This window comes from Procambarus clarkii, chromosome 12, assembly GCF_040958095.1.
Source record: "Procambarus clarkii isolate CNS0578487 chromosome 12, FALCON_Pclarkii_2.0, whole genome shotgun sequence".
Lineage (NCBI taxonomy): Eukaryota > Metazoa > Arthropoda > Malacostraca > Decapoda > Cambaridae > Procambarus > Procambarus clarkii.
Genome location: NC_091161.1, coordinates 13,026,947 through 13,040,602, shown reverse-complemented (window position 1 = coordinate 13,040,602; position 13,656 = coordinate 13,026,947). Strand labels below are relative to the sequence as shown.

General features: G+C 38.5%; 1 protein-coding gene across 12 annotated transcripts in view; it reads left to right on the top strand.

The window, feature by feature from the left end:
- Positions 1 to 13,656, top strand: part of LOC123772912 (protein tramtrack, beta isoform) — a 171,887-nt gene that overhangs the window by 106,300 nt on the left and 51,931 nt on the right. For 2 of the 12 annotated variants that reach the window (XM_069323299.1, XM_069323302.1), the window contains one exon: positions 1,912 to 11,720. The exons of the other annotated variants lie outside the window; for them this stretch is intronic. In XM_069323299.1, coding sequence (XP_069179400.1) covers positions 1,912 to 2,186 — 275 coding nt within the window. In that variant the 3' untranslated portion in view covers positions 2,187 to 11,720. Of the gene's footprint in view, positions 1 to 1,911; positions 11,721 to 13,656 lie in introns of those variants that run through there. 12 annotated transcript variants of the gene reach the window in all.

Genomic DNA, 13,656 nt, shown 5'->3' with positions numbered 1-13,656 from the left:
GCGAGCGATTTCAGGGTGTCCATTGTGTGTGTTAACTATGCCTTTGGGCACCGAGACATGTGGGGAACTGTACGTAGAGCCTAAAACTGTTTGGTTGGATGCACAGATGGCAGAGATTCTAGGAGACGGTTATCTTGAGATGATTTCGGGGCTTAGCGTCCCCACGGCCCGGTCCTCGACCAGGCCTCCTTTTTGTTACACACCCCCAGAAAGTAGCCCATAGCAGCTGTCTAACTCCCAGGTACCTATTTACTGCAAGGTGAACAGGTGCATCAGGGTGAATGAAACTGCCCATTTGTTTCTGCTTCCAGCGGGGATCGAACCCAGAACCTTAGGATTACGAATCCCAAGAGCTGTCCACTTAGCCGTCAGGCCCCTCAGACAGTGACATTGAATTTCTAAGCTTGGGAAGCTTTCAGTGCCCACCTGACTCCTATGGGTATTAATCAATCCTCCCTCCCCCCACCCAATTAATGCCTGGCAGCTATAAAGGACGATACTCAAGTTCTATGTTATTATTGATAATTAATAATATGTAATGAACTTTCCTGAAAGAAGTTGTGGGAAATTGAACTGGAAGTACATTCTTTGAAGGTGGACAGCACTGGGTCTCGTGATGCCCGATGGGGCATTTATATATACTGTATATACAGTATAAGGAAGCAAACCAAAAGTTTGACAAATTGGAGTTTATACTTTATTTCCAATTAATCTTCAAACGGTGTTCTATAAATGGTTTAGAATTGTTGTCCAGTCATCAAAGGACTAAGAGAGTGGGAGAGAGAGAGAGAGAGAGGCAACAAACTCACTTTTCAGCCCCCCCCCTTCCCCCAATTCCTCGCAGCTATCTTTTAGCAACTAAAATATAGTTAATCGTTATATTTTTATTGTCATAAGTTTATGAGATAAATAGTGCAAGTACTATATTTTAAGTACAGTACTGAAGAGAACAAATGTAGGACACTGGGGTCAATTATTCTTTTGAAGCTCGCCACTTGGCCGCAAGCATAGGTATAGCACCTAAAATGCCACAGCAGACGCAAAACTGTTTAAAAGAATTTAAAGTAAACTTTTAAAACTGTTTTTTTAAAATTCCAGTATTAGTAAAACATTTTTTTATTAATAGCAAAAGTGCTTGATAATTTTGTTCTTGTTTATAGGAAACGCATTATAATTTTCCGTAATATGTCATCCTTGTAGTATGGAAACTGCTTAATATTTTCTTCGCTAATACAGTGCAGAGTACCATGAATTGTTCTGATTACATTAATTTCAACTTTTTATTGTCTGAAATGTCATTAGATCTCTTCTTGCAATGTACGAGAAAAAAATATTCTGTTTGTTATTGTTTTATTTTACTTATAATCTATTGCTTTTATTCCTTTATCTTTTAATGTTTTTTTCTCTTCATAATCCCTATTGTTTTGGTGTTACCCCTCCACCCTCCCTCCCCCCCTTCTCCATTAGGTGTGCTGTGCTTAGACTGGTGGAAGCTGAGGCTTTACAAGAGAGGTGTTTTAGCCTCAGTCACGTGTTTTTCATGATTTTCTTTGTTCAAATCAATTGATATCTGGAAAAAGTAATAATCGCTTTAGTCGTCCAAAAAAAAAAAGTTGCTTTCAAGTCATTCAACTTCAATTCAAAACTTTGTTGACTGCCTAAATTTTGAGGCCACAACTCGCAGTCTTGCTAAAGCACAGGTAGTGACAGGCATTGGTGTATTGGGGTGCAAAGACTTGACTTGTTACCTTTGTTAGCTATGCACTTTCAATCGTTAAAGCAAGTGTTTGTGGTCTCCAGGTGCCTGTCACTGCATGCATTGATATAGAAATTACCTGTTTAAAGTTAGTAATTGGTTCAGTTGGGAATGATCAAATGAACTGACAGTGTCCTTTTCCGTTCTTTTTCCAGATTATCAATTGCTTCAAAAATTACAATTTATCAGCGCCTCCCACCAGTACATGCACTGGCCATCACGTCGCCCTGCCGTCTGTCCAGGATGTGGCAAGTTCTTTAAATTCAAGTACAATATGAAGATCCATCTGAAAAAATGTGTGCAGGTGCAGGGTCATCTGGGTGGTGGGATGTTGGGTGGTAATGTTGGCGAGGAAGTGGCGGCACACCCATCACTTCCGCCGCCGCCCCCGCCACCGCCGCACCCTCACGGCACTCATTCTACTTCCTGACTGGCAGCGCTGAGCCAGGATGCCCCATCCACCAACACTCCAAAATCTCCTCCATCACCTCCAACCCTTCTTCTGCTGCCATCGTCACTTAGTCTGCCGCACCACTCTCCAACACTATTAGCTACCTTAGCTGCAGGGCGGCAGGCCACTGCTGGGGAGAGAAAGTGGTACCCTTATTAAGGCATCCTGGGGTGTTACTGCCTGTAGAGTATCATGCTGGGCCCATAAGGATGGCTTATCTGGGACTTAGCATTAGGCCCCAGAGGAGACGTAACGAACCCCGGTGAATGTCATCGTGCAGCCTTCGTGGTAACCCCGCACAAGTAGAGCTTATATTACACAATGTGATTGTTGATGTAGTGAAGGCTGCTATACGTGACGTGACTATTAGAAACCAGGGGTTGATACAGGGTTGACATTGTCTTCCAGCTTCCTGTCATGTGCTGCAATCTGCTCATGAAAGATCAGCTGAGAGTGTTTTCCATGTGAATATGTAAACACCAAGGTTTTAGCGGCTTAGGTGTGGCAGCATAGCTGCCCTGTTATGTAATTGAAGGTTAATGGTTTAGTTGTAATAAGTGAGTTAATGAGTTAAGGAAGTCAAGATGTTAATTATTAAGTACTGGGAGCTTGATTTTGTGGACTGTACAGCAGCAGCAGCTTTCAAAAGATGGATGTGCCAAATGCAGGGTGCGGTTACACGGCCTTGCCGGCCAAGTGTTCGGAGTAAAACGTGGGCCAGCTCCCACAGTTTATACGATGGCCAACAGTCATCACAGAAGCTGGCATGGCCTCAGCCACAGCAACAGTAACAACAAGCAGGCAACAGTCAGCCAGGTTCAGCATTGCAAATCAGATTGGCAGCAGTTAGCAGCAGCAGCAGCAACAACAGTCAGGCTCAGTACAAATATTACGGGTTACATTGCTCGTTCCCTTGCTGTCCTGCACATGGGGCGCAGCTTGTCAGGTGAAACAATCAGTGTGTGACCTCAGAGACACTTGCTCACTCTATGGCAGGGATCAGTACCTCACAGGGTTGAGGGTAACATGCTTCTGTCATCCAGTGCCATCACTAGTAACAGAAGATTGTGATGACGTGGCGGACAGAAGCTTTGCTCTCGTCCCGGCAACAATATTACCTCATTATGCGCTTTAAACAGGGTGGACCATAGCACCTGGCCTTACTGTTGTTAGGCCTTACGATGCAAAGTTCACTCTGCCACATAAATTATTTTCCTACAGTACCTCATGCTTATGCCAGGGTTACAAGAACCTGGCATCATCTAAATTAGTCCGTAATGCATTTATACAGTATAAACATTACCTACAATGTTCCTCAGGTATTTTTTATGACTTCTCTGTGGTCCACAGGTCTGAATTCCCCGGGAGGGTGTGCGACTCCCAATCTCAGCTGCAACTGTTTGCTGGGCACCAGAGACAGGGCAGTCGGGCCAGGCTACCATACACTACTTGTTGCCCATTGTTTGTAGTATTATTGTTGTTGTTGATATTGAAGAACTATTATTTTAAATGGTAGCGTAGTGGCTCTGGCTGCCCTGCCTCGGGTGTTCGGGTCAAGCCCAGCAGCAGTGGCGGCAGCAGTAAAGCGGTGGTGTGGCCACTGCACCCACGTACAATCAGGGTGTCGTCCTCTCCCGGGGCACAATCTACCTCACAGTGCAAACATATTGTATCCTGTTAATATAATGGGAGCTCTTTGTATTGTAGCTACTGACCGATCTACCTATCTTCCAGTCTCCATCTGGTAATCAAAGTGACAACATTAACCAAATTACCGGTCCCCACGGCAACTTCAATGACCAGCTACTGTTGTGTGCTACTTGTATGGTCAAGCAAAGAGGCTACTCCAGTTATAATGGTGTAACTTCTTTGCTTTTCTATCATAGCGCAGCACACATTTAACAAATCATAATTCTCTGTGTACTTTTAAAAGATAATAAAAACATTTTTTTTTATTATTGTGGCAGGTCATAGGAGCGGCCTTTATCTATGCTCATAAAATTGGCGATATGTAAAGCACTTATTAGTAGTTAAGCAAATGTTTCCCTCTTTGTGAATGTTGTCAGTAAAGGAAATGTATCAAGCCTTCTTTTTATTTTTTTTTTCATTTGTATTGTGGACAATTGGCATATAAGTTGTTGCGGACCACTGCTCATGCAGAACCCAAAATCAAACTATCAAAGATGATGGTCTTGATTTGTGTTCGCCAACCAAAAGGTGACTTCTCACACACTGCGTTAAGTAAAGAAATCACGTTTGTGTTCCCACTGTGTTTTTTTAGGGTTTAATGTATGTTTTTCATTCCCCCATTTTGTTTGAGGTGCATGCTTTGTGGTGGCAGTGTTTTGGAGGTGTGTGTTCGCGTCAGCGGTTGGTGGGTGTGTGTTCGCGTCAGCGGTTGGTGGCAATCGTGGGTTTCCACACTAAAATCAAAAGAGGGCTCTAAATTGTACCATTGACATTCACAGACAGGGAAATTTTTATGGTGTGGAAGCATGTCTATAAATCTTGTCACTTTGACATAATTGTCATTTGGTTTATACTTGCTAAAAAAAGGATTGAGATTTATGACAATGTATTTCTGAAAAGTATATGACAGACATAGGTCTATAATTTTACTAATTGTGTGCTGTACAAAGGTGCTCTCTGTTAACACTGCTTAACTGCTTAACCAAATTGTCAAGTCTTTAATGTTTCTATTTATATTTACTGTATCATTACCAGAAATGATATAAGAAAGCAGTGTAGTTGAGCACACTTGTTCAGTTCAGATATGTTGTGTTACCTGGAAGTGCTGTCCATCATGAACACTTGAGTTACCCGTTTACATTCTGGCAGTGTACAATTATTTTACGTGTCATCCTTCCATATCATTACAAATCATCCATAGCACTATACCAACCACAGTATCCAATTGTAGTAGAGAAATATTTTTTTTTTTAACCTCCATAACCTAACTCCATACTTAAATGTTATCATTGTTAGTATCTGTTTGCATAATTTTAATACAGCATTCATGTGATAAATATAGCTTACATATATATTTCACATTATCGTTAGTCTCGTCGTGTGCTATTCATACTGGCATGCTCATCAGTTGTTTATACTCTTAAATATCTCATCGTGTATTGTTTTGTTTTTTCCTTTCACCTAACTCGTCATCTCAGCCATAATAGCCATACAAATTGTGTGTTATTCTGGCGGGAAATAGACTTCATGGTGGAAGAGCGCCAGGTAAGCACTGCGAACAGCAACAAAAGACGCACAGTAAGAATGTCCTTCCCAGGCCAGGCATTGCTCGTCCTTGTGAAGGATCGCCAAAGAGCCACAGGTTGTGTGACTTGCCTTGGTGATCTGTGGGATGTATTAACCGTTTCTTGTACAGTACCCTAAACGCGGTACTTTTCACCAAACTAGTTGTTGAAAACACCCATTGACCATTAGTAGGGCAGCCTCCACCTAAAATGGCATAATTAAAAAAAAAATATAAAATAAAAAATTAAATTTTTGTGGCAGATAACCAAATCTGTGGTGTCAAAATGTACGGATCTGATAGTCGAGATGTGATGGAGTGGAGCTGTGAGACAGCACGCATCCCCATGCATTGTTTTGGGGAGTAAAACAGCACCCAGTGCGTCCCAGTCAGTAAGGTTACCAAGCGTGGATGGCCGGGAGGGACCTCATTTTGCGTCAAAGGTTGCTGTTTGTCTTACTGTATCCAAAATGGGGCGGGACTAAGGCTGGCTCAGGTTGTCAGACACTTTGTGTCCAGAATTATAATTCCAAAATAAAGTAGCCTATCCCCACCCCCCTCCCCCTCTCCTTTCTGTATTGCAATTAGGTAGACACTTTTGTGGCCAGAGTTGACATTATTTTTCTCTATTTCATAACTGAAAAGGTTTTTCAGAAGATAATAGTGAACCTTCTTATTTTTATTATTGTTTTTTTTTTTTAAGTATGGCAAATTATGTCACTGAATTAATAGATTTTTTATTCAGAAAATGGAACTTAAATAAAGAGTTTAGTTTGCCATGAAGATGTGCTACCCACAGTGGTGCTAAAACACTTAAGCACGGCTCTTATACCAGTGAACCTCCGGCGCACGGGCATATCAAGCTTAGCTACTGAATGACTTGACTTGTTTCACTTGTGAAAGATTTTCCTATACCAATACTCCAGCATGTTCTACTCTATCTCTGAACCTCCAGTTACAACCATCTTGTAAGACTGAATTATATATATATATATATATATAATATTCACACATGCATTCATTCATACATACACCCACACACATCATTAAACGCAAGAGCATTGTGACCATTATTGCTTTTATTTTGGATATTTTCCATTCTTCGCAAATATCTAATAGCATCTGGAGGGTGAAGAAACGCTAGATCACTTGCTTCTAGTGGTAAATGTTGAAGATCTTGACATTTTGATTATTTGACGTTTTGTCAGCAATGTGACATCTTCAGGACTATAGTCTGTTGCACTAACACAGCTATACTGAGCTTGCAAGAAGAAATCTAGACATAATTGTGGGTGTACCTCACTCTACAATTTGCCTAAATCCCCGAATCGTAGGGAGCGGTGAAGGGTAGGGTGAGGTGATTGTTTGCCCGACTCCGGCTTCTAGCTGTCCGCCAGGTCTTACATCTTACAGGTATTAAGCAACATCTTTGTCAATACCACAACACCAACATCCTGAATCACCAAGACATGTGAATGTTACAACAGTAATCACACGCACCGACGATCGTAGGAGGCTGTGTTCATTCCGGAGCTGATACCAGTAATCAACATCCAGATGAATTCGACTTCGAGCATACAACTGTTCGGTGGTCCAGTATTGACCGAGAGGGAAGATGTAAGACCTGGTGGACACCTAGATGATGGAGTCAGGCAATAATCACCTCACCCTACCCTTCACCGCTCCCTGTGATTCAGGGGTTTAGATGAATCGTAGAGCGAGATGCATCCACAATTATAAATGTCTAAATTTCTCCATGTAAGCTCAGTATAGCTGTGTTAGTGCAACAGACTATAGTCCTGAAGATGTCACATTGCGGACAAAATGTCAAATAATCAAAATGTCAAGATCGTCTACATTTACCTCTAGAAGCAAGTGATCTAGTGTTTTTTCACCCTCCAGATGGTAGAAGATATTTGCAAAGAACGGAAAATATCCATAAAAAAGTAATAATGGTCACAATGTTGTTGTGTTTAATGTGTATTAAAGAAAACTTACTCCCCTTATGTATGTATGTATATATATATATATATATATATATATATATATATATATATATATATATATATATATATATATATATATATATATATATATATATAATTACACAGAAATATATATTTTAATATACAGTACTGTATATGCACTTGTAGAGACCCGTAGCCTCGGAGAAGGGAATAAGGCGTATTCAGCGAAAAATTCGCCATTTGACTAAATATATACGAGTATTCACTTCCACCACCCCTATTTATTTTATTTATATATATATATATATATATATAATATTTTTTTTTTTTTTACCACCACTGGTTGTTTGTAGGGGACCCTCAAGCCTCCAAAAACAGGAGTTGCAGCATCCAAGGAAGCCATGTTGGGCTCTCCTGTGTGCCTGCACATAGTCGTCTCCTCCCACCCCCTTATATATATGCAAGTGTTTGTTTATTTAAACTTAATTACAAAAAAGGAGTTGCGCATAAAATCTACACGTCTTATGGTAAGTTGATTACCATAAGATGTGTAGATCCTCATATATAATGTGACCACAGAGGAAAATTAGACATTTTCTTATGTACTTCTGGATTAATCAATACATCTTCAAAGGAGTGAATATAACGAGTCAATGATGGTGATGTTTAGCCAAACAATAAGGTGGTGTGTGAAAACAAGGTCTTTGGTTCATGAAGATAAGAACAAGTGGAGGCTGCAGGAGGCCCATTGACCAATACATGCGAGTTCCAGGCAGCAAGAATACCGACGACGTATTAATGTCACAGCATAAATCTTCACGTAGACATTGTAATTGGCCGTGTCAACAATGAGCAGTTTTCTGATGCTCTGTTGATTTATTTGTCGAGAATTTCTCCCCAAATTGATTGGGGGAGTTGTTCTTTGATAACTATTTGTAAAATCATTTTTCATCAGACACAGTATTGAAGCTGCTTTAATAGAAAGTAGAATGCCATAGCATATTAGTATTACAGTTTTAATGGTTTGTATAATTTGAATCCATTGTTGATCAATTAAAAACCCATTTGATTAATATTAATACTGTAATTGGTTATCTCATTAGTTTTGTGGTTTCCTGGCACTCACACGTGTGTTAAATATACACAGTATACACATAAATAACATATATATTTATGTGAAACTACAATGGACCGTTCTTTAGTTTCGTAGTTTCCTCTTGTTATTAAGGTAATAAACCAAAAACATTGTTTTCACCTCATTGTTTGCCTATATATCACCACCACTGACTTAATATTCATTCTTCTAAATATGTACTGTTTAATGCTAATGTACCTGTGGAGTTTGCTGTCTCATTTCCCTTTGTGATCAAACATTGTCATATTATTCACACATGTTAATATCTTAGTGATTTACACACGTACACTGGGACAAAATAAGTATAAGGAGCCCCACTTGGCAAATAGAAATTGATGTCAATAAATGCCTTGGTATAGAATATGGAATAGGAGAACATAGACCCCACACGTCTTGTAAATTATGTGAGAAATCGTCAAGGAATTCTGATAAAGAAAGATTACCCAAGAACCCCATAAAGAAGAATGTGCGGGGAACCTGTGCTACACTTTCTAATTTCAGAATTGCTTTTATATACATGGATGACAAAGAAATTGTTCACGGCATTTGTTGGACAAAAGCTGGAATATGCAGATGTTATATGGTGCCCATATCTTAAGAAGCACATCTACAAACTGGAAAAGTTGCAAAGACGCCACTATATGACAACCAGAACTGAAGGACAAGAGCTATGAGGAGAGGTTAGATGCATTAAATATGCCAAAATTAGAAGATCGGAAAAAAAGAGGCAATATGATCACTACGTACAAAATAGTAACAGGAATCAGTAAAATTGACAGGGAAGAATTCCTGAGACCTGGAACTTCAAGAACAAGAGGTCATAGATTTAAACTAAGTACACAAAGCTGTCAAAGAAATGTAAGAAAATTCACTTTTGCAAACAAAGTAGTAGATAGTTGGAACAAGTTAAGTGAGAAGGTGGTGGAGGCCAAGACTGTCAGTAGTTTCAAAGCGTTATATGGTAAAGAGTGCTGGGAAGACGGGACACCACGAGCGTAGCTCTCATCCTGTAACTACACTTACGTCATTACACATTTTATACAAATACATTTAGTCTATCTACTTTTCCATGAATCCTCCTTACTATTTTCTCCAAGGCTATGGGTCCCTGCAATTTCCCGACAGGTGCAAAATATAGACGGTGTATTCATTATATACTGTGTATATGTTTAGTATATATATAATTATATATATATATGCTGTGTATATATACATAGTGTGTGTGTATGTGTATATATATATATATAATTTATTTATAATATTATTCAATATGACCGAAAGGATTGAGGTGAATGATTCTTTTGCAAATCATCTCTGTTTTCCTTACATTTTTCTTCACGTGATAAGTTGAAAAATTAACTCTTCCAAATTCAAATTTTTAGTTTTATTTGGCCTGACCAAGAGATGCATTTAGTTAACTCTGGTTAACATTGTCAAAGGCAGAGTTAATTTTGACAGTTTTAACATTTGCCTTTGACAATGTTAAGAAGAGTTAACAAAATGCATCTCTTGATGTCAGGCCAAATAGAACTAAAAATTAACTTTGAAAAGTTAATTTTTCAACTTATAAAGTGAAGAAAAATGTAAGGAAAACAGAGAAGATTTGCAAAAGAATCATTCACCTCAACCTTATGGTCACATTTGATAATATATGCCTACAGAAAACACTGCTACCAAAATATATAACATTGGCCATGTTGCTCTTTTCAGCATGCTGTTTACCCAAGAAACACAAACCGAAACTGTCTCTATTTTCCGCTTGTTACAACTTGTAATAAAGTCGTTACATCTTGACTTAACGTGTTTATGACGTATTAGAACGGTGTTACAACTTGCTATATTGGTTGTTATAACTGGTTAGGTGGTGTTCAAACTTGTTCCAACGTTGTACCAACATCGTAGTTTCGGTGTGTGTTTGGCGGGTAGTATGTTGTGATAACTGACCTCTTGCCTATTGACCTCTTCACGTGTGAGTCATGTTCTTTCTAGTGCATTAATACTTTCTCCTTCGCATACTTCTTCATTGTTTTCTCATTGTTTGTGTCAAGTATTAGTTTATCACTAGCTGGAGAAAAGTAATCAGTAAGATATATATATTTGAGAAATGAAGTTTCTTAATAAATGATCTCCATTCCTTTTTAAGAACATGATAAATGTGATTATAGTTTATTTAAGTAAGTTCCTTTTTTTTTAAGATTCAGTTATACTGTAGAGTACTTATCTTACGCAGAGGCAATAATGACTTCAAACCCTGGTTTTGAGATCATTGTGTGTTGCTATTGTCAATTCTACATCATGTACAAGAGTTCCTAATCTTTCCCAAAACTTTTTCACCAACCTCAGTGTTGTGTGTGTGTGTTGGATTCTTGAAGTAGATGTTTTTACTTAAAAACTTTTAAGTGATTTAGGTCAATATGTGCTCAAGGGAAGACAGTTTTTATAGACTGTGTCCCAGTTAATAGTTAATGTGTTAATAGGTGATGAGTTAAGTTGTTTTTGAATGAATGTAACGTGTGCACGCTTGAAAGTACTGTATGTGGAAACTTGAGTGACCTTGGTTTGCCCGTGAGCCGAGCCGATGATAGAAGTGCTGGTGGATAAACCTGAGTAGTCAGCAGCAGACTGATGGTATATGACACTTGTTTTCATTCCTCTCGTGCTCGGAAAACAGATTGTCCAACCTCGTGAGTTTTCTGCAGGGTGGTGTGACAAGGTTGGGTAATATTCTTTCTTGTTGGAGAGGAGTTTTGTGCTTGGCAGATACCTTATGGAAATACCTTTCCTTTAATTATACCATATTAGTTTCATTATCAGACTCTTAATGTTACTGAATGATTATAAATTTTTTAATGTATTTTTGAGCTTGATAGTTAATAAATTTTCACAAAATCTTACACCATATCTCTGGAGCAAGTATTTCTCATTCGTTAAAGTTCAGAAATAATTAATTAAATTTTTATCTTGAGGGAAACTCTAACATTATTAAAGTTGTACACATTGCATAAGAAAGTTTATTGTCAAGAAGAGAAGAGCATAAGTTATCAAGAAAGGAGTTGTAGATTCTCACCCATCTTGTCACGTCTCAGACCAACTTGTAACACATATCAGTTCTATTGCTACTCCTGTGTGATTTTATAATATAATAAAAAATGATAGTTTTGCGTGTTGTTATTTTACCTATACACCTGTATCTTGTGTTCTTGCGTTTACCTACTAGTGAGAATGCCTGTTGCTGCATATTGGCTCTTGTTTCGGTAAACTGATGTCACAAAACAAGGGTTATTCAATATATTGTAACATTTAGTATCGCTGTTTCTATAACACATAAGTGTTCTTCCTAAAGGTATTGTCCAGTAATAATAATTTTTTTTTTTTATCTTCCTCCTGACAGGTTTCTATTCAATATATCAAGAATGTCTCATTATCTGGACTTGACACTTCAACACCTATGTATGATTTAAAATATAAAACTTTTTTTTGTTTTTTTTGCCAGTATGGCCCCTAAGGACAATTTGGTTATGTATGGTAATAAGTCTGTTATTAAGCAGTGTTGTCCAATGGTAATTGTTGATATATAATGATTTTTTGGGAGGGAAGTGGGTCCATTTATTTGTTAAACTAGGCAGGGACATAATGTGCCAAGAAAGTTTTTTATCCATCAGGGCAAAAAACTTTTGGCTAGCCTCTTCCCCCCCCCCCCCCCCCCCAATCCCCCTACTTTTCCCTTAATATTTTTCCCCCACTCATGATTTATGTGCATACTTTCCACACCCTTTCCATGCCAATCTTGGCATGGAAAAGGTGTCTATCCCATCGTCTATCCCATCCATGCCTATCTATAGACAAAACTAGGTAACCACACTGCCCACTCACACAACCACCATACATACTGTGTGTGTGTGTGTGTATAATATACCTGTATATATAAATATTTATTGGACACAAGTAAAACACACTCAAACGCACACACATATTAGGCAATTATATCCACACACGTACGTTAGAAAGAACTTTTTCAGTGTCAGTAGTAAGCAGATTGAATGCATTAGGCAGTGATGTGGTGGAGGCAGACTCCATATGCAGTTTCAAATGTAGATATGATAAGAGCCAAGTAGGCTTGGGAATCTGTACATGAGGTGGGACCAAAGAGCCAGAGCTCAACCCCCTCAAGCACAACTAGGTAATTACCAGCTCATTCTCCAGTGATTATAGTACTTATAGCAACTATTTGGTCAAATGTATAAAAATGAACTCCGACAAAAAAGAAAAAAAAAGTTCCCATATTTGTGTTGTGTTATCCCAATTGCAACCAAGCCTCCTGAAAATATAGTACACATACAGTAACTATTTGGTTGAAAGTACCAATATGTAGTGATGGACCACTGGTAAACCACTTTTGCATTTTTAATTTTGTAGTTGGAAAAAATGTAGCTAAAACCAAACTTGAATATTTCTAAGCCTAGTATTTAACACACATGTACTGTATAACGCCTAAGGTAGCGTGTAGTAGGTCTAGGATTGCTAGGAGAGGTTTGGTTAGGTTTTATATTGTTGCTGATAAAAAGTTTCCGGTTTGTCCAAATTCATTAAGAGAGAATAAAACTGTCCGGTGGTCCATCACCACACAATGGTTCTTTCCATCAAATATGTACTATAAGTACTATAAGCAGACGATGAGTCCCAATAATGTGGCTGAAAATATGACCAAACCACAAACCAGAAGATGGAGAAAAGACAGCATTTCAGTCCGTCCTAGACCATTATCAAGTCGTGTAATGAAACGTGGAGAAACGTCGTTTCTCCATGTTCTGATAGGTGGTTTGCTCATTATAAGTATAGTACAGTACATTTAATTTTAGGAGGAATGCCTCCACAAATGTCATACTAAATATATTGAATTGTAACTAAAGATCCTAAACTGTCCAAGATAGCCTAGGCCTCGTATGTCTTATGTGAAATATAATACATGTAATTACCTAAGTGTAGTTACAGGATGAGAGCTACGCTCGTGGTGTCCCATCTTTCCAGCACTTCGTATAATGCTTTGAAATTACCGACGGTTTTGGCTTCCATCTTCTCATCTAACTTGTTCCA